This window comes from Phaethon aethereus, assembly GCF_964289735.1.
Source record: "Phaethon aethereus genome assembly, chromosome: 2".
Taxonomy (NCBI): Eukaryota; Metazoa; Chordata; class Aves; order Phaethontiformes; family Phaethontidae; genus Phaethon; species Phaethon aethereus.
The window spans coordinates 92,818,502-92,844,000 of NC_138582.1; the positions used below are offsets into that span (position 1 = coordinate 92,818,502).

Genomic DNA, 25,499 nt, shown 5'->3' on the forward strand with positions numbered 1-25,499 from the left:
GAAGCGGCAGTGGGGCCGGTGGGAGGTGGCTGAGGAGGAGGAGGCGGCGGTGGGTTGGGAGTCGCTGTTGCCACTGGCGGCAGCGCCCGCAGCAGTGAAGGGGACTGGCAGCGGCCCCGGCCCCTCCAGACGTGGCTGCGGCGGCGGCGGTTCCGCACAGGCTTTGCCGCGGTAGCGCCTTGGCAGCGATCGTGCCGTGTCGGGCTGTAAGATGGCGGCGGCGGGCGGGGGCAGCAGCGTGAACCCCTTCCTCAGCGACTCCGAGGAGGACGAGCCCGAGGAGTCTAGGCCCGGCGGCGGCAGCAGCAGCAGCAACGAGCCGGGCGGGCCGGCATACCCGCAGCAGCAGCAGGAGGCGGCGGCAGCAGCCGTGGGGAGCCCCGAGGAGCTGCCGGGTTTGCGTGCGGCGGCGCCGGGCGATGCCGGCGGGGTTGCGGGGGCGGGCGGCGGGGCCGGCGCGGGAGAGCCGTCGCGGGTGTCGATGGACGCGATAGCGGCGCAGCTTCTGCGGGACCAGTTCTTGCTGACGGCGCTGGAGCTGCACACGGAGCTGCTGGAGAGCGGCCGGGAGCTGCCCCGGCTCCGCGACTTCTTCTCCAATCCGGGCAACTTCGAGCGGCAGAGCGGCACGCCGCCCGCTGGCGGGGCCCTAGGCGGCAGCGCGCTGGGGGGCGCGGGCGGCAGGGAGCCCGGCTCCGGGCAACTCAGTAAGTGACTCGGTCGGGGGCTGCGGGCGGTGTGTGGGGGCTGCGGGGAGCCGGGGCGGCCGGCACTAGGCGGGGATGCCTCTCGCTGCGGCCGGTGCCTGTCGCTTGGGAGGCGGGGAGGGCGTTTTCCGCCCCTTCTCGTTTGTTGTGATCTGCGCGCGGGACTGGGGGAGGCTGTAGGAGCCCGGGGCTGGGAAGATGGGGTGCCTGGTCCCTGGTCCCGTTCACGTACCGACTCGAGCCTCGGTCTCCCTGTGAAGGTCACGCGTGTGCAGATGTGGAAGAATTGTGAGGGATGGGAATTTCAGCCTTAATTTTAGTTGTCTTAGGGTTTCTTGTGCCTTCTTTAGTGCATACTATCAAGACGTGAGTCATGTGCTGCTGGGAGAAAGAGTTGAGTCATAACCCGTGGCAGATACATTTAAAGTCTAAAAACTGTCAAAACTAGGGTGTCAGGAGCCAGCATGTTATTTCTGCTGTGCATTGGAATGGTTAAGTCACCCAAGGTCTGAGTTTCACGGATCATGCCCAACTAACACAATGTTTCCTGTAATGAATGCTGGCATGTTTGCCAAGTGCGTGCAGTCTTTGGCTAATCATTTTGGGATTTGGAGTTGAGGAGTGGGAAGGGTATACTAGCTTAGTATAGCTTTTGGGAGAAAAAGGGGTACAGGTATGTGGAAAATGATCACATAGCTCGCCTTATAAGCTTTTGAGTTTTAATAGTAGAGCGCATGGCTTCGAATAAAATTACTTGTGTGTCTTACTAGTGTTACTATCAAGAAATGTAGGGTTCTAAAAATGAAGTAGATTGTGGAAGTGACTCTGAGAAAGAGAAGCTGCCAGGCCACTTGACTTTTGAGGACTTAATGAACTCGTGGGATGATATTGAAATGGCTTGTGGTTAGAAGGCAGTTGAAAGACTTATTTATGTATATGTGTATTCTAAGACACTTAGAATTATTTTGTAAATAATCCCATATTTCTGTTTGTTTTTTAAAAAAAATTCTAATGCTGTAAAGACATGCAGTTAGACCTAAAATTTGGAAGTAACTGATAGTATCTAGATGGCTAGGATAATGGGAGACATCTAAACTTTCAACTTGTTATCAATAACTTTTAAAGATGGTATGGATTTTTTTTTTTATTTATGCTCTGTTGTTTATGTTCTGGTTATCTTGTTTGTGAATACTTGGAGTGTCATACTTGGCTTTGTCCAACTGAGAGCTTCTGTGTGGTCTTCATCATGATAAGTTTGGTGAATGTTGGAAAAACTCGTGCTTCAAGGCTTTGAACCAACATAAATTTCTGTTTTATTAAAAGTAGCTTCCTTGGGGATTCCAGTCAATTCATCCAATCAATTAAACATTCTCTTTTCTGAGTTAACATGACACGTTGTTTACAGTTATTGGTAATGTACATACTCTGGTTGAGTTAGAAAAACAGCAGCCTGTGTAACTGGCTTGCACGCAAAAAAAAAAGACGTCTTGGAATTCTAGACCAACATATACTTATGTGAGAACTTCTTAATGATTATTGTGCTGACCTGATGAATGACAGATGGCGATGGGACATTACTATTTAAAAAAGGGGGAAGGAGGCAGGGATGGGAAAGAGGAGGGGGACTAAAACTTACTTTGGAGCAGTTTGATAATACTTGAGGTGTTAAAAATAAATATCATGCTAAACCTAAGGTTAAAGGTTAAGTGTGTCTTGAAATCTGATATCTACAACAGGCTAGAGTATGCTTTTCAAAGGATTTTTTTGGTCTCATTAAGGATTCAAAAGGTAGTTCACATTGACATTGAAAGATGACAGATCCAGAACAATGAAAAAAAATGTGGTTTTGTATAGCTGAAGTAGATTTTTGAACTTATTGCCATGACTTTCTTGCAGTCTGGAGTCTAGCATTAAGTCAGTGATTGAGTGATTGTGTCAGTGCTTTTCAGCCTGATTCCAGTTAATGTCAGCAAGAGCTGATAGTCTCATGCTTCTGAATTTAAGCCAGTTTCCAAGTGTTAAAAAATAGATTGCAGAAGACTCTGATGGGCTGAAAATTACACGGTCTTTGCAAGAGTTCTTTTCACTTTATGCTCTTAAGCATCTGGTGTTACTGGATTTGGAGTACTAAGCCACAGGTCAGATCCAACAGTAAGTTTCCTAAGTTAGTTAAAAATTTCAGTTTTGTTGAGAGGTCCAGTCTGTCATGCCTGCATTTGTGGATCCTCACATGGAGACTTGTAGAGAATGTATGTGAGAGTAGTGGAGGTACCTTCTCTTGCTTTAACATGCCAAAAGGTTGAGAATAAACCAGTAGTTTTCTTCATAGAAGCTATTGATGTGGAAAGTGGTGGAGTTTGGCATGATTGTCATTTCAAGGTCACTTGAATTTTATGCTTCAGTGAAAAAAAAATCTTATTGTGGTCAGACTAAACAAAAAAAAGTCCTTTATTTCTATTTGGTATCTAAAATCAGAATTTGTTCTCAGGACTAGCTTTGCACCTGCTTTTCCCTGCCCCCGAGTTAGTTCAATTTCTATGATTGTACACTGATGTTTTGGATAATTTGAGCAGATGTGGAAAAAGTGAGACTGGCAATTCTTATTGAATGTGAAGTATGTTTGGAATGCTGCCTGAGGATTTCCATGGAGCAATGGAAAGCTTCATACTATGCGTTCGTATGCAGAATGGGAGAATTTCAGTGCAAGTGTTCATTGGTACTTAACAGGATCCTTTTAGGCAAGCTAAAATATGAGTACATACTGGAATTTCTTTTGGGTTTTCGTATTTTTCTCTTCATAGACTGCTATAAAGAGATTTTAATGAAGCATCATAGGATTTAAACAACTAGCATCATGTGGTCAGCTAGTGACTTAGAAGCTGTTTTGTCTTTGAACCATGCTTCAGAGCACTTGGTTACAAAAGCAAATGATAGTCAGATGACTAGGATTTCTTAGTTTTTTCCAAAAACACCCTTCCATTTCCCAGCAGCAGTAATATCACAGCTGTGAGCAGAGATTAAGATATATTGTAATGAAAAACATGGAAATGTATTTGTGATTTGTAACTTGCTCTTCTAGTGTGAAGCAAATTAAATTTTTTGAGTCAGTGCTATTCCTTTAGATGCACAATACTTGTGTACAGTCATTCTTCATGTCCTGTATCTCTGCTAGATCCTCCAAAACTTCTGTGACAGCCACTTCCATTGGTTTCAATAGCAGTAGCTCCACATCTGCTAGACCATTTTGAAGCCACTTTTCTAATGCCACTCATGTCAGTGGTATGGTGTGGAAGTCCCTCCTTCATGCAGTATTCTAGATCTTTTCGAAGGCCTTGGTTAGCACCTATGTATTAGATTTAAATTTGTCCCCTTCCATGTCATCTTTGCAGAGACAAGTACAGCACAAATTGAGATGCTTCAAATTTAGAAATAAAACTGTGGTTTAAATGTCTCATCCCTGTCTCAAACCTCAAGTATTTTCCCATATACACATATGACCATAATTCAAGCTTGAGTATAGTGGGTGAAGAAACCTCTTTTTTTTTTTCCTTTTTTAATGTGATTGATACAAAGTCCTGCAATTGCTATGCTTGATGAATGCCCTTTCCTGAAGGGATGCAGCTTAGACTCTTAGAACTAGCTTTAGTCTTAAAATCTGTCATTTATTTTTTCTTTATGGCTACAAAAGCTCAACGCTCAAAATCTGAAATAGCTTTAATGAAAATCATAAAGAAGGGGTTTGAACATTTATGTTACATTTATGTTTTTCAGATTATTTGTTTGTAGTTATTTCCAAAATAAAGTTGTTTGTAACTTTCTGAGCACTTAATTCCAGTTATATTAAGCTAACCTGTGAGTACAAAAATACAAAGTATTGCTGCTCCATTGTAGTAAGCTCCTAGCTTTGTTTACAATTTGGGATTCTTTTTTTGGTTCCAGATATTGTGAAGTATCTCTCTGGTTTTGCTTGTAGCCTTTGAAATTCAGATGGGTCCTGCTGGAAGAAGTCATGTGGGAAGACCGTCTTGATGATGCTTTTGTGAGAAAGGGGTGTCTTGGTAACAGCTCTCAATCCTGAGTTTACAGACATTGTGACTGTGTGCGGGTCCTTGTCATGATCAGTGTTGCACCAGGTTTTTGTTTTGTATGAATATATAGCAGAACAGGGCTACCTCAAAACAGTTCATTATAGCTTAGCTTAAATGGCTGTCGAAATAAGATCATAGGAAGTTGGGAAGAAGACAAATAACTTCCATTGCTCTAATGAATAGTTCTGCATTTGTTACTGGTTTTGGTGTTGTGAGCGCAAGTCTTTTGTTTGTTACTTTCTGTTGGCTACCTCTCCAGATGCTGTGAGGTGGAATGATGACTTGTGGGCAGGACAGTGGTTTTACTACCTGATTTGGGAAAGGTGCTCTTATTAGTAAGGAATGGATGGAAAGGTGTGGATAAATAGGTAATCAAAGCTGCTCTTATCAGCATATGGGAGAGACAATGTTGTTGTCTTTAAAAGAAATACAGAAACAGTTGAAAGAGTAAGAGGTTTGTATGTAATGCTGAAGGAAAGGGGAGCCAAGTTCCCTGCAGACCTGCCAGAAAACAGAAAACCTGCCTGGATGAAACCTGAGAGGTTTCATAGTGCTCTGAAGTTGGCTTTACTGATAGAGAAGCCAGCTGAACTTTCTCCAGTTGTGAGTGCTTTAAACTCCACTCCGTTTTACCAACACTAGTATTTCTGAAAAGTTTTCAGTGAGATGCACTTCATAGCTTACGAGCTTCTTAGTTTAAAACCTCTGCAACTGTTGGAGTTGTCAAATGAGTGAAACCAGATCTGCTAGAAGCTGTTTCTGGTGGATGAGTTTAACCTTTGGCTGATAACTGTGTTGGCGTGATTTATGGTAGATAGTTCAGAAGACATGTTAGTCCCCATAAGAGTATAACTACACAAAGAAATAACAGGATAAGGTAGCAAGAGATAAGCATGGCATTGAGGGGCAAAGAAGGACAAGACTGGTAGCCACTAGTACTAGGCAGGCAAATATCAAGTTTTCACTGAGTAGCAAGTGTACCATATGTCCATGTTATGTTTTACCTTGTACGAACTTATTTGCATGTTCTTGCCCTGTTAGGATGTTTACAGATATGCAGTGGGGAATTTAGCTGCTTTAGTCCTGACTTTCTGTTCTGTTTCTGTGCCAGAGTTGCTGTTACTTTTCTGTCTTGGGGAAGGCAGGAGTGAACCTCTTTATATAGGCACCGTAGCTAGTTCAGTTATGTGTGAGTTTAGTCATGCCTTGGTTGAAAGCTTCAGCAAAGCGAGCAAGCTTTGTGCCGAAGCAGCACATGTTTCCTTCTAACAGTTTTACTGTTAGGGAGAGGAGAGATTGGGGGTGGAGGGGGGAGAAGGAAACAGCAATAAGATTAGCTAGAGCTTTGCATTTCAGAACCACCTGTTGGAAGCTCCTTTAAGCTCCCCTATGCATAATTTCAATTACATATAAGTTATATTGAGTTTCCTGTAGCTTTTCTTCCTCGGAGAATTGTCTTTTTCTTGAGTGAAGGTGTGACTTTTAAATTCTGTTCAGCTGAGAGAGTGTTTGCTGGAAATTTTATGAGATTTATTGCCTGATATCACAAGATTTGTCTAGTATTTGCAAGCAAGTCACGATGAAGTAGGTATTGATACCAGCTGTATTGAAGGCTGCTCAGTGTGCACAATATCTCTGTTAATTTAAAATTTGTAAATCCTGGACTTCTGTGTTCTATAAGCTCAGAATTAATGAAAATATGGAAGATTTTTTTTTCCCCAGGAAGTTCTCATACTTTCAACCCAAACTAAGATTTGTTCCAAATTCTGAGTTAGGTAGTTTATATCTATATGGAACTGTTTAAAATACAGCATCAGAAGTCTTTTTTCTATCAGTATATGAAGATAAGTCATAAAACCTTGTGTTGTTGTGTGTTCAAAGTTATCATTCTTCAATGTATTACTTGTATTTGGTTTTCTAGTGTATTGTAAAGATGCAGGTTTGAGAGACTTCAGTTCTCTAGCATAGGCTAAAACTTTGATTCAGTAAAGCTTGTAGGCCTTGTATTTTTATTTATGATGCACATGCCTGAGACATGGCACAAAGTATATTGAGCTTGTTGGACAGAAGTTATAAAAAATTTTGAAGATTTTTTTTTTTTTTTTTAAAGACAGACCAAGCTGAAAAAGCCCTTGTGAAATACTGAACTCTTTCCCCTGCTGCACCACAGGGGAGAGGCAGTTTACTTCCTCCCTTCTTGCAGTATAACGCTGCATGATGGTGATGCAACTGATTACTTTGTTGAATTGAAGGAAATACTATTGTGTAAAAACTCACAGAATACAAATTTCTTATTTTTTATTTATATAGCAAGTGCTTTTTCATCTTGGTTTGATGTTGGAGGGAGAGAGAGCTATCAGCTATTGGAGTAGGAGAAATCATGTCAAAAACAATCACAGAATCACAGCATGGTTGAGGTGGGAAAAGACCTCTGGAGGTCATCTGGTCCAATCCTCCTGCCCAAGCAGGGCCACCTACAGCTGGTTGCCCATATCTAGACAGCTTTTAAATATCTCCATGAATGGAGACTCCACAACCTCTCTGGGCAACCTGTGTGCTTGGTCACCCTCACAATATAAAAGTGTTTCCTGGTGTTCACAGGGAACCTCCTGTGTTTCAGTTTGTGCCCGCTGCCTCTAGTCCTGTCGCTGGGCACCACTGAGAAGACCCAGCTTCATCTTCCTTGCACCCTTCCTTTAAGTGTTTATACGCAATCATGAGGTCCCCCCGAGCCTGCTCTTCTCCAGGCTGAACAGTCCCAGCTGTTTCAGCCTCTCCTCATAAGAGAGAAGCTTCAGTCTCTACTTGCTAGTTTTTAATGTATTTATTTTTTAATATTTTTTAAATTCTTTATAGAATCCATGTGGACACACATTATTAAAACTTAACTGGAAAATTTAGTACTGTCCTGAGATAAATGGAGGAATAGGGGAAGGGGGTCAAACTAGAATTGAAATATGAAGAAAAGTGAAAACACAATGCTTGAGAATTAGGATGCATCTTATCTATACACTTTAAGTAGTCTCTCAGCAAAGACAGCCATTTAAGGACTAGATTGATATAATTTTGCTTGATGTCAGGGAATATAATAGAAAGCTGGGTTACTGCAGAGAGTGGAAAAACCCTTGTAATGCAAGTTAATTGATACACTTTGGGAAATGCAGTGCTGTAGCATTGAGCATATGGACTTAACTTGATCCTGTTGATGCTTTCTGATTTCTCCTGAAGCCAGCTGTGATCTTGAGCTGGAAGAAGTACCTCTATGCTGTGCTTCTCCTTTAGCTTTTTTCATTTTGGGAAGCCCTGGTAGCTCAAGCACACTGCAGCACATAGGTAAGGAGCCAGGCTGGATTTGATGCCTTCCCCAAGGTCATATGCCCCTGGACCTCAGTCTTCACTGCACCAACCTTCAAATAGCTTTGTGCAGGTCTGGCTTAATTCTTTCAGACTCGACTAATTTGGATGCTGCCTGAGACTGTCTGTGCAGTAAGCCCCCCACAAAATCAGTATGTTACTGGTTGGCTCTCCAAGGAGATCAGCTCAGGTGCAGCTGTATCTTAACCCAGTTCAGTGGGTGTGTTATTTCTGTGCTGGGGTGCAAGATCTATCTATTTTCTATTTGTAATTTCATCTTTCTCATGAACTTCTGCTGTGTGCCTGTCATGGGAGTGAGGGTTATATCTTTCTACTGCAATGTATCTGCAAAATACTTGTTTTACATACATGGTGATTGGTTATTTTTTTTCTGCTGTTCTTGGCCAGCAAGCATAGGTTAGTTTTCTCCAAGTAGCTTTAGGGTTTTTGCCCTTATACACTTTCTATGAAGTTTCTTAGCTTGTTAGTAATATGAAGTATGTAAATGTATTGATCATCTGTTTTCAACCTGGTTTGGATTGCCCATCATGGGCTAGTATTATCTCCTCATCTTCAATGCCTGTTGTAGGTAATTTGTAAGTGGATCGCTTGTGACAGTTTGAAAGTTAATTTTATTCTAGTAGCTTTACTTAGTTTCCTTTTCATTTGATGATGGTCTGAGGACTTCTTTTCAGAACGTACCAACTTTGAAAATTCAGCTGGTCTCATTGAGTAAGAACATCTGAGAGACAGCAAAAGAAGTACTTGCAGTTGCAAAACAAGGTTGATGGGTCAGGTGCTTACAACTTGGTGCCTGATGCAGTGAATTACTTTAAGGCTCTTAGTTCCATCTCAGAGTTACTGTAGTGATGTGGAATGTGTTGATCTGGTAAAATTTGCTCTGCAAGTTCAAATTGACTTAAAAAAATTGATACAGAAGTCTGTTTCTACCATAAAGGTTTTATGCTAGATTAGATATCTGCTGCCATGGATCAGGTTTGTTTTTCTGTTTGATCCAGCATTGACAAGCTTGGAACAAGTTGAAACTTATCACAGGTTTTAAATGCAGTAGCCATTTAAGACTCCTCAAAGTAATATTGCTCCAGAGTTGTCTTGTGAAATTTGGTAAGGCTTAAAGAAATTCGCAGTATCATTTATGGGGGAATAAATAGTTTAATTCATTTATTCATATGTATTGCACAACATATGTATTTCAGTTGCTACATAATGCAGCCACAAATACAAAATGTAAATTGATCACTTTTTAAAGTGTTAATGACATCTGTAGAAAGGACTCCATTAAAGCTCTTCAGGTTTTTACATTATTCCATGTCGTCTGTGAATGCTATCCATCTTGCCAGTTTGTTTATTCACATACGTGTATGTGCAGTTCAGTACTAATATGAGGCTTAATCATGTGCAAGTAAATGCAAGAGGAAGTTTATTCTTTCCCCCAGGTAGTCTCTGTCCCCAGTTTCCTTGGCTTCTGCTGTTTTGTAATATTGTGCAGGGCAGCTGAAAATGCAAATTATTCAAGGACATGCTTTTCCAGAGCAGTATCTCTAGAAGAGAGCAGGCCATCTGTTGCATGGCCATAAGGCATAGCTTATTATTCAATTCAAGACCTTATTCAAGGTCTTGAATATATAAGGTACATAAAACACCTAGTTTGCTGGCTTCTTTTACCACCAACAGTAACAGATCTAAAATATATACTTACACACTTGCATTTCCTTACGACTGAACTTCAACAGTTCTTTTATTGTACCTGTACCACAGAAAAAGGGAAAAATGTAGCAGATCTGAGTAGTCTCTAGGGAAACTTCTGAGTTGGGATCTGTTATCAGAGTACTTGCTGGTTTGCCTGTATCTCTTTCAACCTAAAAATTAGGTTGGTTATCCTAAATGTAAAGATAAGATATTCCCTATAAAATATGTTGTACTGTTGTCCTTTCCAGATGTATATGAAGTTTTTCCCCAACCTTTGATTTGCAGACCCCTTAAAGTTTCAGCTTTGATCTCCTTATGGCATAATTTTATTTTGGATGGAAAACTTTCCATCAGAGGTTCCTCCATGCAAGAAGGTTTGTATGTATATATTAGGAGGAGGGAGAACTTAACTCATAGCAATAGCACAACTCATCAGGAAATACTTCTCTCTGTTCTCTAAAGTTACATGGAACTACATCCTTCATTATCTTAAAGCTTGCTGTATTATTAGTCCAAGGGTTGTAGATTGAAAAACATTGCATTAGGGGGCTTTTTTAGCCTCTCACTTTCAATAGATGTGAAAGAGTATTTCAGAATTAGAAAAATTTGCTTGAATTTTCTCACATACAGCTGTAATTATGTGGTTTTCAGACATTTATAATCCCCCACCACTTTCATTGTACGGTAGTTCATAACTTTTGGAGTCTAATTTGCTGCGATATATTAGGGTGTAGCATGTCTGTTGGTTGAATTATCATGTTTTTTTTAATCCATAAGAAAATTAAACCTTAGCAATTCCCTGTTTTAATAATTTTGTTCTACAAAACAAATTTTTGATGATCAGTTCAAGAACGAAGTACAACTTATTTCTACAGCTGCAGAGGAGTGGGTACTGGAGTCTATTAGCTTGTTTTTTTCCTTCTCTAGAAATAACCATCAAGATGATAACGCTAAGGAATAATTTTTGATGGCCTCAGTCATTCACTTGTGTAACTTCAAACATCTGTTTTTATTCAGGAGAAGCTAGAAGGTATTAAGCCTGAGATGGTTTGCGAGTAGTTGTACCTGAGACTGAACTGAGAGGCTTACTCTCAGTTAAGGTTACTCCCTAGTGAAATCCTATGTAGAGAAAATTTAATTTAGTGAAGAGAGTGTATTATTACCAAACAAAATTACTTCTGATGGATCAAGTTGCTTGTGTGATACTTCTAACACCAATGTTAAAGCATTTTAACTTTCTTTAAAGTTAAAACAAAAAAAAAAAATTAAAAAAGTCTCTGATTCTGGAAGCAGAGCTTCTGGAGCTCTGCTTGTGCATAGATATTCAGAATTCTCTGTGTAAGTCTTTTGTTGTATCCAGTAGCATGAACAATGTTCCATAACAGTTTTTTCCAAGCCTGTGGTATGTTGCATGTTCCTGTTTGGTAAGGCTACAGTAAATGACAAGTAGAACTATATTAAACAGTTAGGTATAATGTCTCCAAAAAGTGGGTTTTGTTTTCTTCTATTTTAAATTCAAAGTAGTGTTTTTTCTTTCTTCTCTGAATAGTGATGTGTGAGGATGGATTCTGTAATACAAGTGATGTAATAAATGTAATGAGTGATGTAATTCTGTAATAAATGAGTGATGGTTCTGTAATAACATGATAAGCATAAGTTAGTATCCAGACTAATGGGCTTTGAACTTAATTACTATCTTCAAGAAAGGTTGTATCTTCCTATGTTATGTGTGAGCTGTTTGCCTATAGCTGTTTCTTCTTACATATAACCATATAATTCATGTAAAGCCTGGCTTGAAGTGGAAAAGATTTTGTCCTAGTATGGAAAGCTGCTCTGATCTTGATTGGGAAGGATTCACTTTGAACTGCATCTTGTTCCGTATGGGTGCTAGTCAAAACCAAATTTCCAGGAGCCAGCTATTTCTCTGATCAGTTTAAAACGTTTAAAGCCAGCTGTTTTGCTCATTAGTTTAAAATAGGGCAACAGTCTTGTTTCAAGGTTACAGGTATTTTTCAGTGTGAGTGAACGGTTAGAGGTGGAAAGTGAATTGGTCTTTTACAAGTGTAATGTCGTTATTAATTCTCCTTGACTTTCAAGAAGAAAGATGGAATTCTTGGTCTTCATATGCTCTATTTGATGATATGATTTCCTGTGATCTTAGAGAAAATATGACAACTCCTTTATGAACTAGTAATTTTTAAAGTCAAATCAGATGTTTGCAAAGTAAATTCAGATAGCTTCTAAAAGACTTGTTTAGTTTTTTCTTGATGCTTTCTATCAGGAAGTAGTATCGCTTGGCTTGTTTATGTTTTTAGCTGATTTACAATGTTATGATCATGTAACGATTATTTAATAATGTATTTTTGTAGAAGACTGCAACTTATTTCTGCTTATTTCATGTACTGTGAAACTATGGCTAATATCCCTCTTGGTGTCCCTTTAGGTAAGCTGGTAAATATAAACTGTTTTTACCATCAGAGTGAATGAAATTTAACCTCATTCATACTACATATGTCAGTGGAAGGGGATGTGTCACTTTGTTTTGAGACTTTTTTACATTTTCCTCCTTATATAGTTATACTCAGCTTTCAGTGAAAGAGCTGAATATGCCTGGGGAACAGAAGCTGTCAGCAGAAGTCTGCATGTCATACAGGTGACAGTTCTGGGAATAACAAAAGAATTAAAATGCCTTTCCTCTGGAACGAAGCAATATTTTCAAAGGTTGTATAAGTTAATAAACAAAATGTGGTGGTGAACCTGATTTTTAACTTCACAAATGAAATTAAAGCCATTGCATTTTTCAACAAGTGGATTAAAGAAACTCCTTGGCTTTGAGTATCAATTATGAATCTTAGCTTTCTGATTTTGTTAATCCTTTTCCAGTGGTAGAGGTAAGAAACGAGAACTATACATAGGCTCTACTTTACTATCCCAGTCTATCTCCTGGCATTTCACTAGTATAAGCTATCAAATAGTATAAGCTATGGAAAGTGCCCTCAGGGACAAAGGAGCAGAACAGATCTGACAGATCTTTAAGGATGCTTTCCATAGAGCGCAAGAGCTCTCGATCCCCAGGTGTAAGAAATATAAGGGCTAATGTAATGTAAGGGCTTCTACAGGCATGTCAACCAGAAAAGGAGATTCAAAGAAAGTGTACCCCCCTTGATGAGCAAGACTTGCAACAACAGATGAGGAGAAGGCTGAGGTACTCAATGACTTCTTTGCCTCAGTTTTCACTGGCAGCATCTCTTCCCCCACCTCTCAAGGGGATGAACTGCAAGATGGGGATTGGAGGAGCAAAGTCCTTCCCACTGTGAGAGAAGATCAGGTTCAAGACCACCTGAGGAACCTGACCATACACAAGTCTATGGGACCTGATGAGATGCATCCCAGAGTCCTGAGGGAACTGGCTGATGTAGTTGCCAAGCCCCTCTCCATGATATTTGAGAAGTCATGACAGTCAGGCGAAGCCCCTGGAGACTGGAAAAAGGGAAACCTTGCACACATTTTAAAAAAAGGCAGCAAGGAGGACCCTGGGAACTACTGGCCCGTCAGCCTCACCTGTGTGCCTGGGAAGAACACAGAACAGATTCTCCTAGAAACTATGCAAATGGAGGACAGGGAGGTGATTTGAGACAGGCAGCATGGCTTCACCAAGTGCAAGTCCTGACCAACCTAGTAGCCTTCTATGATGGAGTGACCACATCAATGGGCAAAGGAAGACCTGCTGATGTCACCTATTTGGACTTCCGTAAGGCCTTTGACATGGTCCCCCACAACATCCTTCCCTGTAAATTGGAGTGATATGGATTTGTTGGGTGGACTGTTGTGTGGATGAGGAATTGGTTGGATGGTCGCATCCAGAGAGTAGTGGTAAACGGCTCAACATCCAGATAGAGATCAGTGACAAGTGGTGTCCCTCATGGGGCCCATATTAGCATCAGCGCTGTTTAATATCTTCATCAGTGACATAGACAGTGGGATGTCAGCAAGTTTTCAGATGACACCAAGCTCAGTGGTGCAGTTGACATGCCTGAGGGATGGGATGCCATCCCCAGAGGCACCTGGACAAGCTTGAGGAATGGGCCCATGTGAACCTCATGAGGTTCAACAAGGCCAAGTGCAGGGTCCTGCGCCTGGATCAGGGCAACCCCTGGTATCGGTACAGGCTGGGGGATGAAGGGATCAAGAGCAGCCCTGCTGAGAAGGACTTGGGGGCACTGGTGGGTAAAAAGCTGGACATGAGCAGGCAATGTGCACGCTCAGCCCAGAAGGCCAACCGTATGCTGGACTACGTTGAAAGAAGCATGGCCAGCTGGTCAATGGAGGTGATTCTGCCCTTCTACTCCGTCAGCTCTGGTGAGACCCCTCCTGGAGTGCTGTGTCCAGTTCTGGAGCCCTCAGCACAGGAAAGACAAGGACCTGTTGAAGTGGGTCTAGAGGAGGGCCACCAAAATGATCAGAGGGATGGAACACCTCTCCCATGAGGACAGGCTGAGAGAGTTGGGGTTGTTCAGCTTGGAGAAGAGAAGACTCTGGGGAGACCTTACTGCAGCCTTTCAATATATAAAGAGGACTGATAAGAAATATGGAGAGAGACTTTTTAGCAGGGCCTGTTGTGATAGAACAAGGGCTAATGGTTTTATACTAAAAGAGAGCAGATTTAGGCTGGATCTAAGGAAGAAATTTTTCACCATGAGGGTGGTGAAACCCTGGCACAGGTTGCCCAGAGAGGTGGTAAACGTTCAAGGTCAGGTTGGACAAGGCTTTGAGCAACCTGAGCTAATTGGAGATATACCTGCTCATGGCAAAGGGGTTGGACTAGATGACCTTTGAAGGCCCCTTCCAACCCTATGATTCTATGATCAAAAGCCTAAGCCTATTTCACTTGTTTTCCGTGCACCTGTGGCACTCTCCTGTTCCGTATTGCAGTGATATGCTTCCTGGAGTTGTTTATACTTGCTTGTCAAAACTGTTCTTGTTAGGTTGCTTTACCATTTCTGAAACATGAAACCGACAGCAGTTAATTTTTTCCCTATTCACTAGGAAAGCTTTTAGCAAAAAGGAATTGCTGATTAAAAAGAAAAGTGTTTTAATTCAGAATATTAGAGAAGGAAATGTAACATCCTTGCGCAGAAGACTGTTGGTAAGAATGTGCATATCATGACAGTAAAATGGCTTCCCATTGCTGTGTCACATAGCTTTTTTCTAGAAAAAAACATAATTCAGCCAAAGCATACTTCTCCTTTTCAGTGGTTTCCCCCTGCAAGATTGTGCTTTGATGAAGAACTTAAACCGAAGATTTTCATTTTTTATTAAAAAAATTAAGTGAAGAAATATACATTGTTTTCCTAAGAAATTTGATTTTTTTTTTTTTGCCCCCTCCATCAATTCAGAAAATAGTTCTGTTTAGAATGCTTTTGTTGAAATAATTCCACTCAGTGTACTGGAGTACAACTATTTGTACTTCAGAAAAATGGTGAGGTTTCACATTCCTCAGGTGAGCTAAGTGGCTGAGCAACAGCCTTTCCCAATTCCTGTCCTTCAAACAGCCCTGCTCGTTTTTGTGGTGAATGAGGCTGTTGCGTTGCCATTAGGGAAGTACAAGTTCACCCTCTGATCCCTTGCTGTGCAGGTACATCATTTATGGAAGCTTAATATTTGAGATTATAAGATGCTGCTCTGTAATTTTCTGGAGAGTGGCATTAGTCTTGGGAGATAAACCTCCACTGATGACTGGCTGCAAAGAAAGTGGTTATGGCGTGAGGCAGTAGATACGGTTACCGCCATGGTGACGTTTTAGGTAGGTGAAGCGATGGGGCGGGCCTGCGTCGGTGCAGCTTTGGGCAGTCTTCAGCACAGCCCTGCCAGGCAGCGCGTGTGTGCCGTGACTCTACTGTTGATGATCTATCTGGCAGGCTTGCCAGCCTTCGCCTTCCTGGGTGATATTTTCAGTTAACTGTCTCATTTGGCTTTCTTGTCTCACCTTGTTATCCCACGGCCAATACCTTAGATGGCTCTATCAGAAATCCCTCTTTGTTGGTTAAAACCCACTGTCTAGGTTCCCGTGTGGCACTCGGCTCTGTTCCTTGAGAAGCTTCAATACGTTGTGCAATAACAAGCTACAAAATTCCTCTCGCCTAGTCCCAGCAGGGCAAGATCCAGGTCACTAGTGCTGCTGTGTCTTTTGGTAGAAGCAGCAGGTCCCTTTGCTGCCCGCTCTCCCCTCAGCCTTGGCTCCACAGCAGCTGTGCCTCGGAGCAGAGATGGCAGCGTCGCCAAGGCAGGCAAGGGCCATGCGGCACTACGCTAAAGCTTTGCAGTATGAGCACAAGGGCATGGAGCTGCCATTGGGACCTCACCCAGCCTGGTCATGCTGGAAGCCCCTCTTTCCTGATGGGTGGCAGAAAAACATAGCCACACCGGCACCGAAGGCAGAGGGAGTGCTTCCTTTCCTGCTGCTTGAAACACCTGCTTCAGTGGGAGCTGTGGCACTGCAGTAGCATCAGTGACTGGGCTTTCCCTGTAGCTGGGACTTGGCAGAGTATAACCTTAGCACTGATGATTCATTGATGCCTGTGGAGCCAGTTTGGCCAGGAGATGTCTTGGCTGAAGTGCTTCAGCACTGGTGGCCTCTTACCTTAACAGCAGGAACCACTTCTGTAGCCACATCACATGTTCTAAAGGCAGTATCCTGTAGCAAAGTAGTGGTAGAAGTCTTGTTAAGTTATTCAAGGTAACCATTTGGATTGAGCTGCATTATGGAAGCTATCATTTCCCAACTTGATTGAGTTCTGCAGTATGTATCATATAGTGGGATACTCAGGTGAGAAGGTACTCTTCAGCCTGTGTGTGTCTGTACAGTTGTCTCTGTTACTGTTTCATTTCCTTCAGCATTTATTTGGATAGCTGTACACAGTTCTCTCTGTAGATTCAGGTTGCAACAATGCAATACATAAAGACAGTTTTCATTTTAAACCTTATCTTCAGATTGAACACTGAAGACATCATGAATTCTAGCACCCAAATTGGCTTGGTTTAGTAATGACAGCATGCTTGGGGGATGATGGTAACTGGGGCAGGTACTTTTGTGATGAGAAGGAGGATCAGCATTACTGGGAGAAGGAAATAATGGTAGCAGGGAGCAGGCCATGAGACTGGTGTGCCTCAGCACTTCGTCATTTAGTTTAATCGATCTGAATCCAGTATTTGTGTGTCTTTGTAATGCCAACCTGTGTGTAAAGAGTGTGTCAGATGTTTGCTGTTATCATGAAAACTGTAAGGATATGGAGAAATCTAAATGGTGAATGCACAAGTTTCAGTCCTACAAACTGCTGCCGTGCCTGTAGATGTGGTGCTTAAGGCAGCTTCAGGGTATTAAAATCATAAAACCACTTTGTTTTATTTAGTTTCTGTAAGGACTGTTAAGGTGGTAAAACTGATTGATATTCTCTGGTTGGGAATTGTCATTTGTTGGATTTACAGCTGCTGGTATGATCTTAAGTTACTTCTGTTGTGTACTTCCTGCTATAGACTGATTACTCCATGCTTTTTTCTAGACAACTGTTTTCAAGACGTTTCTGGCTGCTTTGGCAAATAACTTTGTCTTATGGCTGGATTTGTTTTAGCAGTTGTGGGGGGAGAGCCTTTGCCTCTAAAGTGTGCGACTAGTCATATGAACAAGGTTTTGTTGCTTATGGCTTTGAATGCTTCGATAATTATGATGTGGTTGACTTTCCCTGAAAATTTGAGCATTGTTTCTCTGATGTTACATACTTCATAAGAGAAACAGAAGATTGAGCTGTGAACATGGCAAGACTGCAAGAGGAAAGAGAGCTGTATTCCTGCTTTTGCCATAGAAATGCTATATATGAGACTGGGTCGCTTTTAAGCATCAGCTTTTCATTGAGATCTCTATTTGAACCTTGTCCGTTTCTTTAACTCGAGTCTTGAATTTGATTTCAAAGAATGATCTTGCAGCTCCCAATGAAATAAGTTGGAGCAGTACTTCTTGAACAAGATGTTAGATATTTTGAAAAGTCAGCTCTGAAGACTTCAATGCTGTGTGTGCAGAATTCATGTTTACTTTTGAACTTAACCATTCTAAATATGGGTCCCTATATATAAAATCTGGTTTATTTCCACAGCGGTCCATTTTGCAAAGACACTGTAGAAAGAAAAATTCATACTATGTCACTAAGCACTGTAAAACAGCCTAGAGAGAATTATTAAATCAGATTAGTGTCTGGAAAAAATGCAGTAGATTAGACCAGAATCTGCAAATCAGTGAGTTTTAAAGCCAAATACTGAGTAGAGACTTGTTGAGGAGCAATGGTCTGTTTCATTGCCTGGATGACAAAGCATAGTCATGGGGAAAAAAAAGAAGTGCTTAAATATGAACTGTATACTATTATGTACTTTATGTCCTTAAAACAGACAAGTTAGGGTTGCCAGGCACTTTAATTTCAGTACTGTGTAACTCGGCTAGTGTTGGCAGATACGGTATTCTCTGTAGCCTTTCAGGTGAGTGTAGGTGCTTTAATCAGACTCAGTCCAGGTGTTCTGATTTCAGCCTAGTGCTGGCCTGTATGTAGGGAGGGTGTCACAAGACCTTAAGGGATAACTTAGGCTCAAATGTACAAAAAGCTTCATTAATAGACTCTTTTTTTTTTTTTTTGACACAATACAGAAGGGGTAGGTATTTAAATACTTTCTGTAATGTTAGTCACGACAGAATTTGACTGACAAGTAACGAAATTGCTTCTATTTCCGCTGACAGTTACAGGGTTTTTTGACATCCATATGAAATTTGTTCTTTGTTAATGTGACAACAGTTCTAATGTAATTAAAATTATTTTTGAAGTGCTACATAGAAATTAATTTCAAAAGGAGGGAAAAGATACTAAGTTACTTAAAATAATTTCTGTATGTTAAATTGTGTTAGGAACATGTTCCATTTATTTTGCGTTCTGTCACCAAGTAATTTCTTTGCAAATTTTTCTAATAAAAAGGTGAACATGTGCTTCAACAGACTTGAAATTATCAAAATTGCATTTTGTTTGATATCCCCCCCAATGAAAAATATCAATGTCAGATTAAAAGCTTATGCTGGTTATTGAATTTCTTGATTTTTTTTTTCTAATTAACAATTTAATTGTAGAGTGTGGATATTATACCTGCAATAGCATGAACTGTACTTGCTTTGCTTTAATTTTGCTAGGTAACGCATTCCTCAGTAAATGTTGTATTAAGTGGGTATGTACTGACGTTAATGGCTAGATCAGAAGATATGTAGAAAAGTATTTAGTCATGTTAACATGCCATAAAAAAGCAGAAAGGAAGTAGTGTATTTGGGGCAGTTATGGGTTCCTGTAAAATGGTAACAGAACTGCTTGAAACTTGTTGCAGAACAGTTTGTATTTGTGGTTTCTTGTGTGTGCTCACCTCATGTCCAAGCAAAGGTCCTTGGCCCATGTGGAGAAGGGGAAGCGCTGCACCTCATCTGCTGCAGACAGGGTAGAAATGCCACCGTTTGGGGAGCAAGGGTGAATTTCTTACAGTGTCCGTTCACTGAACTTGCTGCAATGCTGTGTATTGTTTTGTTTTTTTTCTAATTTACTGACCTGCTCTTTTCATGGTTATTTATCTGCTTAGTGACAGACTTTTAGAAAATGCAGTAAAATATCAGTCTTGCAGAACACTTATTTAGCCTTTGATTTATAGTTTCTGAAATTAGAAGAAATTTTGACTTTCATTATCAAAGCTAGTCAACTCTTCAGGACCTTTTCTGATACCTTTTTTTTTTCCCCCCTTCCCTTAAGATCGCGCTGGAAGCATCAGTACTCTTGATTCCTTAGATTTTGCAAGATACTCTGATGATGGCAATAGGGAAACGGATGAAAGAGTAGCAGGTAAGGTTTTTTTTGTATGATTTAGGAATCATAGAATACTAACTTTACCATGTGATTTGTTGTTTCTAGCAGCAGTATATTTAAATGAACATTCCTGAAGATGACAAGACTTCACTAGGGGTGCTTTAACTAGGCACCCTGATATAGTCACGTTTCAGACACTTCTACTATAATTACTGTAAATATTCAGGCAGGTGTACTTCTATATGATTCCAGATGTCACCAGGGTAGAAGCAAGCAGTATACTTGAAAATTGTGCCCAGTTTTTGACAGTAGAACAGTATCTTGATACTGCCTGCTGACTGCTACTGTTTAGATGAAACATACGTTAAAATACTCTACGTAGTAGTCTGTGACTACTACATGGGTGATAGCTTTCTGATGTAAAGATCTGTAGCAAGTCATCTCTTAAATATAGCCTTTGTGTAGATCAAACAAACGTTACCAAACCCAGAGTAAATTTGAGATTTTCTCAGTTTCATAAATCTTCTTTTCTACAAATCTTAATTGTAGGGCTTTTCTTCTCTCTCATTTGACTTCTTGATTGTATAAGTTTGTTTCAAAGCAACAGGGATTTTTGCCTCTTGCAGTTGTTCTGAACTTAGGATTCTGTGGCATTTTTAATTTCAGGATTTATGATGATCTCACCAAAGGCAGAGACTGCTTTTAACTTGGATTTTAAATTATTATAATAGTCTCTTTTGCATGTGAGCCATGTTACTCTAATCCAGGCTTTTTTCTAAGTTCATATATTAAGTTATTCGTAGTTTCTGTAGAGAAACCCATAAAATCTCTCTATAAACTGCTGCAGAACTCTGCTTACTTCTTGTAAATTCATACTGTTTAATATTATAAGCACATGAATGTTGTCCATGCTGCACCCTTTGGCTGCATAGTTTAGCTTTATGAAACCTGAAATGATACAAGCTGCCATGTCTCCGTTCCATGCTCTGGTATATATGTCTCTGCTCGGAACACTTCATCCTAGCTGAAATAGTCACATTCTTCAGCAAAGAAAAGGCTGCTGGAACACAGGTCGGTAAACGCTCTTGATTCTGAAACTTCCCCTCTCAGTCAGTCTCAAACGGCAAGTGGTATTGACCCAAAGAGAAGAAACAAAAGTGTTGGGAAAAATCTCATTTTTCTTACCCAGTCAGTGTTGCTGAGGTCAGGGACTGGATGAAATTCATGAACCTGAAGCAGATTCGGGTATTTTGATGCTCTGGTCTGGAACTATAGGTACTTACTGTTCTTTGATTTATATGAAAGCTTCCAGATTCTTACTACTGTCTAATTATTGTGTTTTGCACTACATGTAGTCAGCTTCAAGGAGGGGAGAGTTGTAAATACACAGATAATATTCTAAACAGAGTGTGTTTAATGAAGCCAAGTATTTCTGAACTATGTCCTGGAATACAAGGAAGAAGCAAGCAAATTCTGCATATTTTAATTTTTTTATCGTCTTTTTATGTTGTTTCTAGACAATATTTCTTGGCAATAGTAGTATTGAGAGAGCTAGTTTGATCTCTGGTTGGAGCTGTCTTTGTAATTGAAATGGATTAGAGATGCTTGTAGAAAGTAAAGACCAGTCAGAATTGACATCCAGTAGAGCCACTAATCTTCTGACAGAACATTAATACCAAAATATTGATTACTTCTAGTATAAAACAAATATATCCTAAATACTAAATTTAGTTAAGTATAGCCTAAAATAGAAGATACTTTCAAGATTACAGTATATTAATTGACCACTGTCATATGTAATAGAACACCAAATTATATAGCAGGATGTTTACATTACATATCTGTGTTCGTTTAGAGAGGTTTTTCCATGAGTTGTTAAAAGGTTATGTAAGAACTTGAACAAAGCAAGATTGGATATTATTTCTGGATGTTTGTAAAGAGTTTAAGTTTTAAAAAATATCCTATTTCTACTTAAAATTCAGGTTTCATCATAATTGCTTAAAATATCTTGCCTCAATTCTGTTTAAAACTGTCTACCTAAGCAATAAACTTCAGAAAACTGGTGTTTAATCTGCACATAAAAAAATTATGTCAGTAGGAGTTTCAAAAATTTTTCATACCCATTTTCTTCTTTGAACAAACTCTGGCTTCTGACTTCTGTTTTTGAAGTAGTTCTTAGCTGCAAATGCACTTTAAAACATAACTAGAAGTCCATTCTGCTTATTTCTTCTTATATTCTTTCTTCTCAGCAAAGAACTTTGATGATTAGGAGATAAAATTGTAATCTGTTGCAAAAGCTTGAGGCCATGATCTGATAGTCATATTTTTCTTTTCATAGTTCTCAGAGTGAAGTTTGAATAGTTTCATTTTGTAAATGCTTTTCTCATTCTGTTATCTTTGTTTTTTACTGTTTGGACAGAACCCATGATTTCCTTATCAATTCCCTAGTCAAATGTCAAATGAAGGATAGGAAATAAATGCACATCAGTCACTAAAAGAAACTTGTCCCAAGTCAGAAGGACTTTAAAACTGAAGTTACAGCATATGCAGTTACGGATAGTTCTGTACTGTGGCAATGTTAGAAAGCATCAAATATAAAAATCTGTACATATACCATCCAAAGCCATTATATTTCTGTTTTGCCGTTACGGGTGGTGTTAGACGTAGCTGCCATATTTTTTACTTTACCAATCCAAAAATGCCTGGAGATAACTAGAAAGACTCTTGTTTGAAATGGATTTCAGCATTTCAAATCTGCTAGCCTGGTTCGTTCCATCTGGTATTAGAATCAAAATTTGGCCTAGAAGCAAACATGTTTGGAAGAGTTGGTGTGAATTTGTCTCTTGGGAAATCTGATAAAAGGAAGCTAAGTGAGTCTGTTCTATAATAATATTATCAGTTTTACTGGAAAGATGTAAGTCACAAAAGCCAGTTCAGGATGTAGACAAGCATGACAAAACTAAATGCAATTTAGAAAAGATCAATTTTCTTCCTTATCTGCCTGGTCTTAACTTAAATATAGAGAACTATGTAACAAATTGGATAATATATTTGTAATCCACAAAGAGTTTCAAAAAAACTTGTTCTCTAAGACTAGTAGATCTTGAATCTAAATTAATGTATTAAGTGCTGAAACAGTTGGTGCTAAGGTAGTCAGGATTTACTAGTTTTACTAAACCTCCTCCAAATATTCATTTTCATAAAACAACCAGAGAATGGAAAACCTGTTCCATTCCCGTAGAATAAGAGTATGCTTAACTTGAAGGTCAAATACCCACAGCATTTGGTGTAAATAGGTCATCTGACATTCAATCTAAGGAACTGAATCTTCTGCCACATCTTAAGTTGACCATGTGCACAAATATGATTGTCATCTAAAATTACTACTTTCCATAATTCAAAATATTTAGTGTTGCTAACCTGCCTTTGACATCGACTGTTCTAAAAATCTGATGATTTTAAAAACACAATGCTGTGTTTTCAATGATAGTAAAATTAATTCTCATAATCAAACTCCATTTCAATCATTTGTCTTCCCAGATGTCCCTGCATTACCATTGATTTCTGGGTAGACTGTGTATGTCTGATTAGCAGAATAAAATACTGTCCCTGTCAGGATTTGCAGGGAAGAGACAAATTCAAAAACCACTTGATTATTTTTGAGGATTTCATTTATCTAGACTTAGGTTTGCAGTTTCTGCTTGTTATAGGGCCTTTTTGTTTATGTTTTTAATAAGTACTGTTACTTGTGTGCGATCAAAATCAGAGGATTATCTTAAACAAAACAAAACCAAAACACAAAAGGCACCTGTAATACAATAATCATTTGCTAACACTGTGTGTTCATTTTGTTCATCCTGAGAGTGGGTCTGGTTTTGTCTTCCCATTTCCTGTCTTAAGCCCTGTTAAGCAGTTTTAAGCCTCCTTAATTTCCTTCCAGGTGAATAGTTTTCAAGGGTTGAACCTGAAGATGAGTCTGCTGTAGTTCAGGTCTTCTCTGTAGCTGGTCCTGTCTCATTAACTTAAAAGTATTAATGAGGCTAATGAGTCAAGTGTTGGCTTCCCACTATTAGAATGATAGTAAATTCTCTGTTAGCTTACTCATGAATTCTCATGCTGATCATAACTTTTGTAGCTTGATAGTCATCACTTGTACTGTAGTACAACTTTCTGGTTCAGGTCTGTTTGTGTTATGTCCTGAAGTGTTTCACACTGACTGTAAATATGGTCACTTCTTTTCTTCTTAGGACTTGTATCAAAGAAGTGGGAATTAGGAAACATCAGGTCTTGAAGTATATTGTGATAATTCCTTCGTTGCTAACTATAATCAGAGAATTTAAATTTCTTCTGATTGACTCAAAATGTATGCACAAATCTATTGAATGTAATGGGATGTCATACATGTTTTAGAAGGCATAATTTAGGACATTTAGAGATCTACATTTACTTTAGAAGGAGGAAGAACGTGAAATGACAGTTAAGAAACGAACAACAACAAAACTTATGTATGTCCAAATTTGAGGAAAGCTAGGTAACCACTGGGGACTTCGATACTTCAGTGGAGAACTTTTAAAAGAAAATGCCAGAATGCCTTATAGAGGCTTCATAACATAAAACTACCTTTCTACTGTTGTCTGAAGTGTGTTGGACTAAAGTATGCAAAAGTTTCCCAAGAGAATTCATATGTAGAATGTAAAATTCTAGTATAATTGGAAAAAAGACTGCTTATACAAAACGAAGTATTGAAAATTTTTGGAAGTACTGTTTATTTCTTCAACTTTTTGGCCTTGGCCCAGCAAGACTGCTGTTCATCTAGATCGCAACTTGTTCAGTATCCCAAATCACAGGTTGTTCTTCATAGTTAACTTCTCAATCTATGGTTCAATAACTTAGGAAGTCATTAACATATGTGGGTGAGTAGAAGAAGATCCTTGAGAAAGCTTCGTTTTTTAATTTCTAAGGTGAGCAGACAAGCTACCTGCTCCTGATAATGCACTTCTCTTTTAAGGTGTATTAGAATAGCTGCATGAAAATGGAAACATTTAAAAATTGATAATCTGAAAATCTTGGTCTAATGCTTAGTTGCTTGCTTCAAAGATTCAGCTCTTAAGTAAGTAATTTTTTATTTTTTCATTTTTTTCAGAATGGTAGCTTAGTGATTTGAGTTCTTCATAAAAAGAAAAAGCAAGAGAGACACTTAAATTTGGAAGGAACAGTTTTCTTCCCTAAGGCAAAGCAGATTGTTCAGAAATGCCTTTTTTTTGTAGGAAGATCGACGAACTTGAGAGCTCTAAGTTTCTGCTTTCTGCTTTCCTGATGTAGAGGAGAATCAGTTTGGTTCTTTCCTTTCCTAGGCTGGCTGCGGCAAAACTATTCTGTGCATGGTTCTTAAGGAGTGTCTGCTCCTTTCACCAAGTACTGTACAAGTTATACAAGTTATCAGTTCAGTCAAGCACAAATTTAAACTTTAACTGGCTTTATCAATGCTTTTGAAGGGTTAACTTCGCTAAGGTACATAAGCTTTACAGCAGAAGTAGAGGGCGAGAGAGAGATATCAAGTAATTTATTTTAAAAGTCAGTACTTGACAATGATTACAAATAAGGGGGTTAGAGGTTGCTTTTTTAAGAGAATGTCATATCATCAACAAATAGGGATTTTCAGTGTTGATTTCATTAGTGTGCATGTTGAGTTAAATATGTATTTTGGCAGAAGATTGTATTTCAGTACAACTTCTAAAACAAAAAGCTTTTAATCATAATTTAAA

At 39.5% G+C, this 25,499-nt stretch overlaps 1 protein-coding gene across 1 annotated transcript in view; it reads left to right on the forward strand.

Annotated features, from left to right (window-relative positions):
- Positions 1-211: 211 nt before the first annotated feature.
- Positions 212-25,499, forward strand: part of RELCH (RAB11 binding and LisH domain, coiled-coil and HEAT repeat containing) — a gene marked incomplete at its 5' end in the record, with an annotated part of 86,566 nt that continues 61,278 nt past the window's right edge. Inside the window, 2 exon segments of the mRNA XM_082015327.1 lie at positions 212-707; positions 19,681-19,770. Coding sequence (XP_081871453.1) covers positions 212-707; positions 19,681-19,770 — 586 coding nt within the window.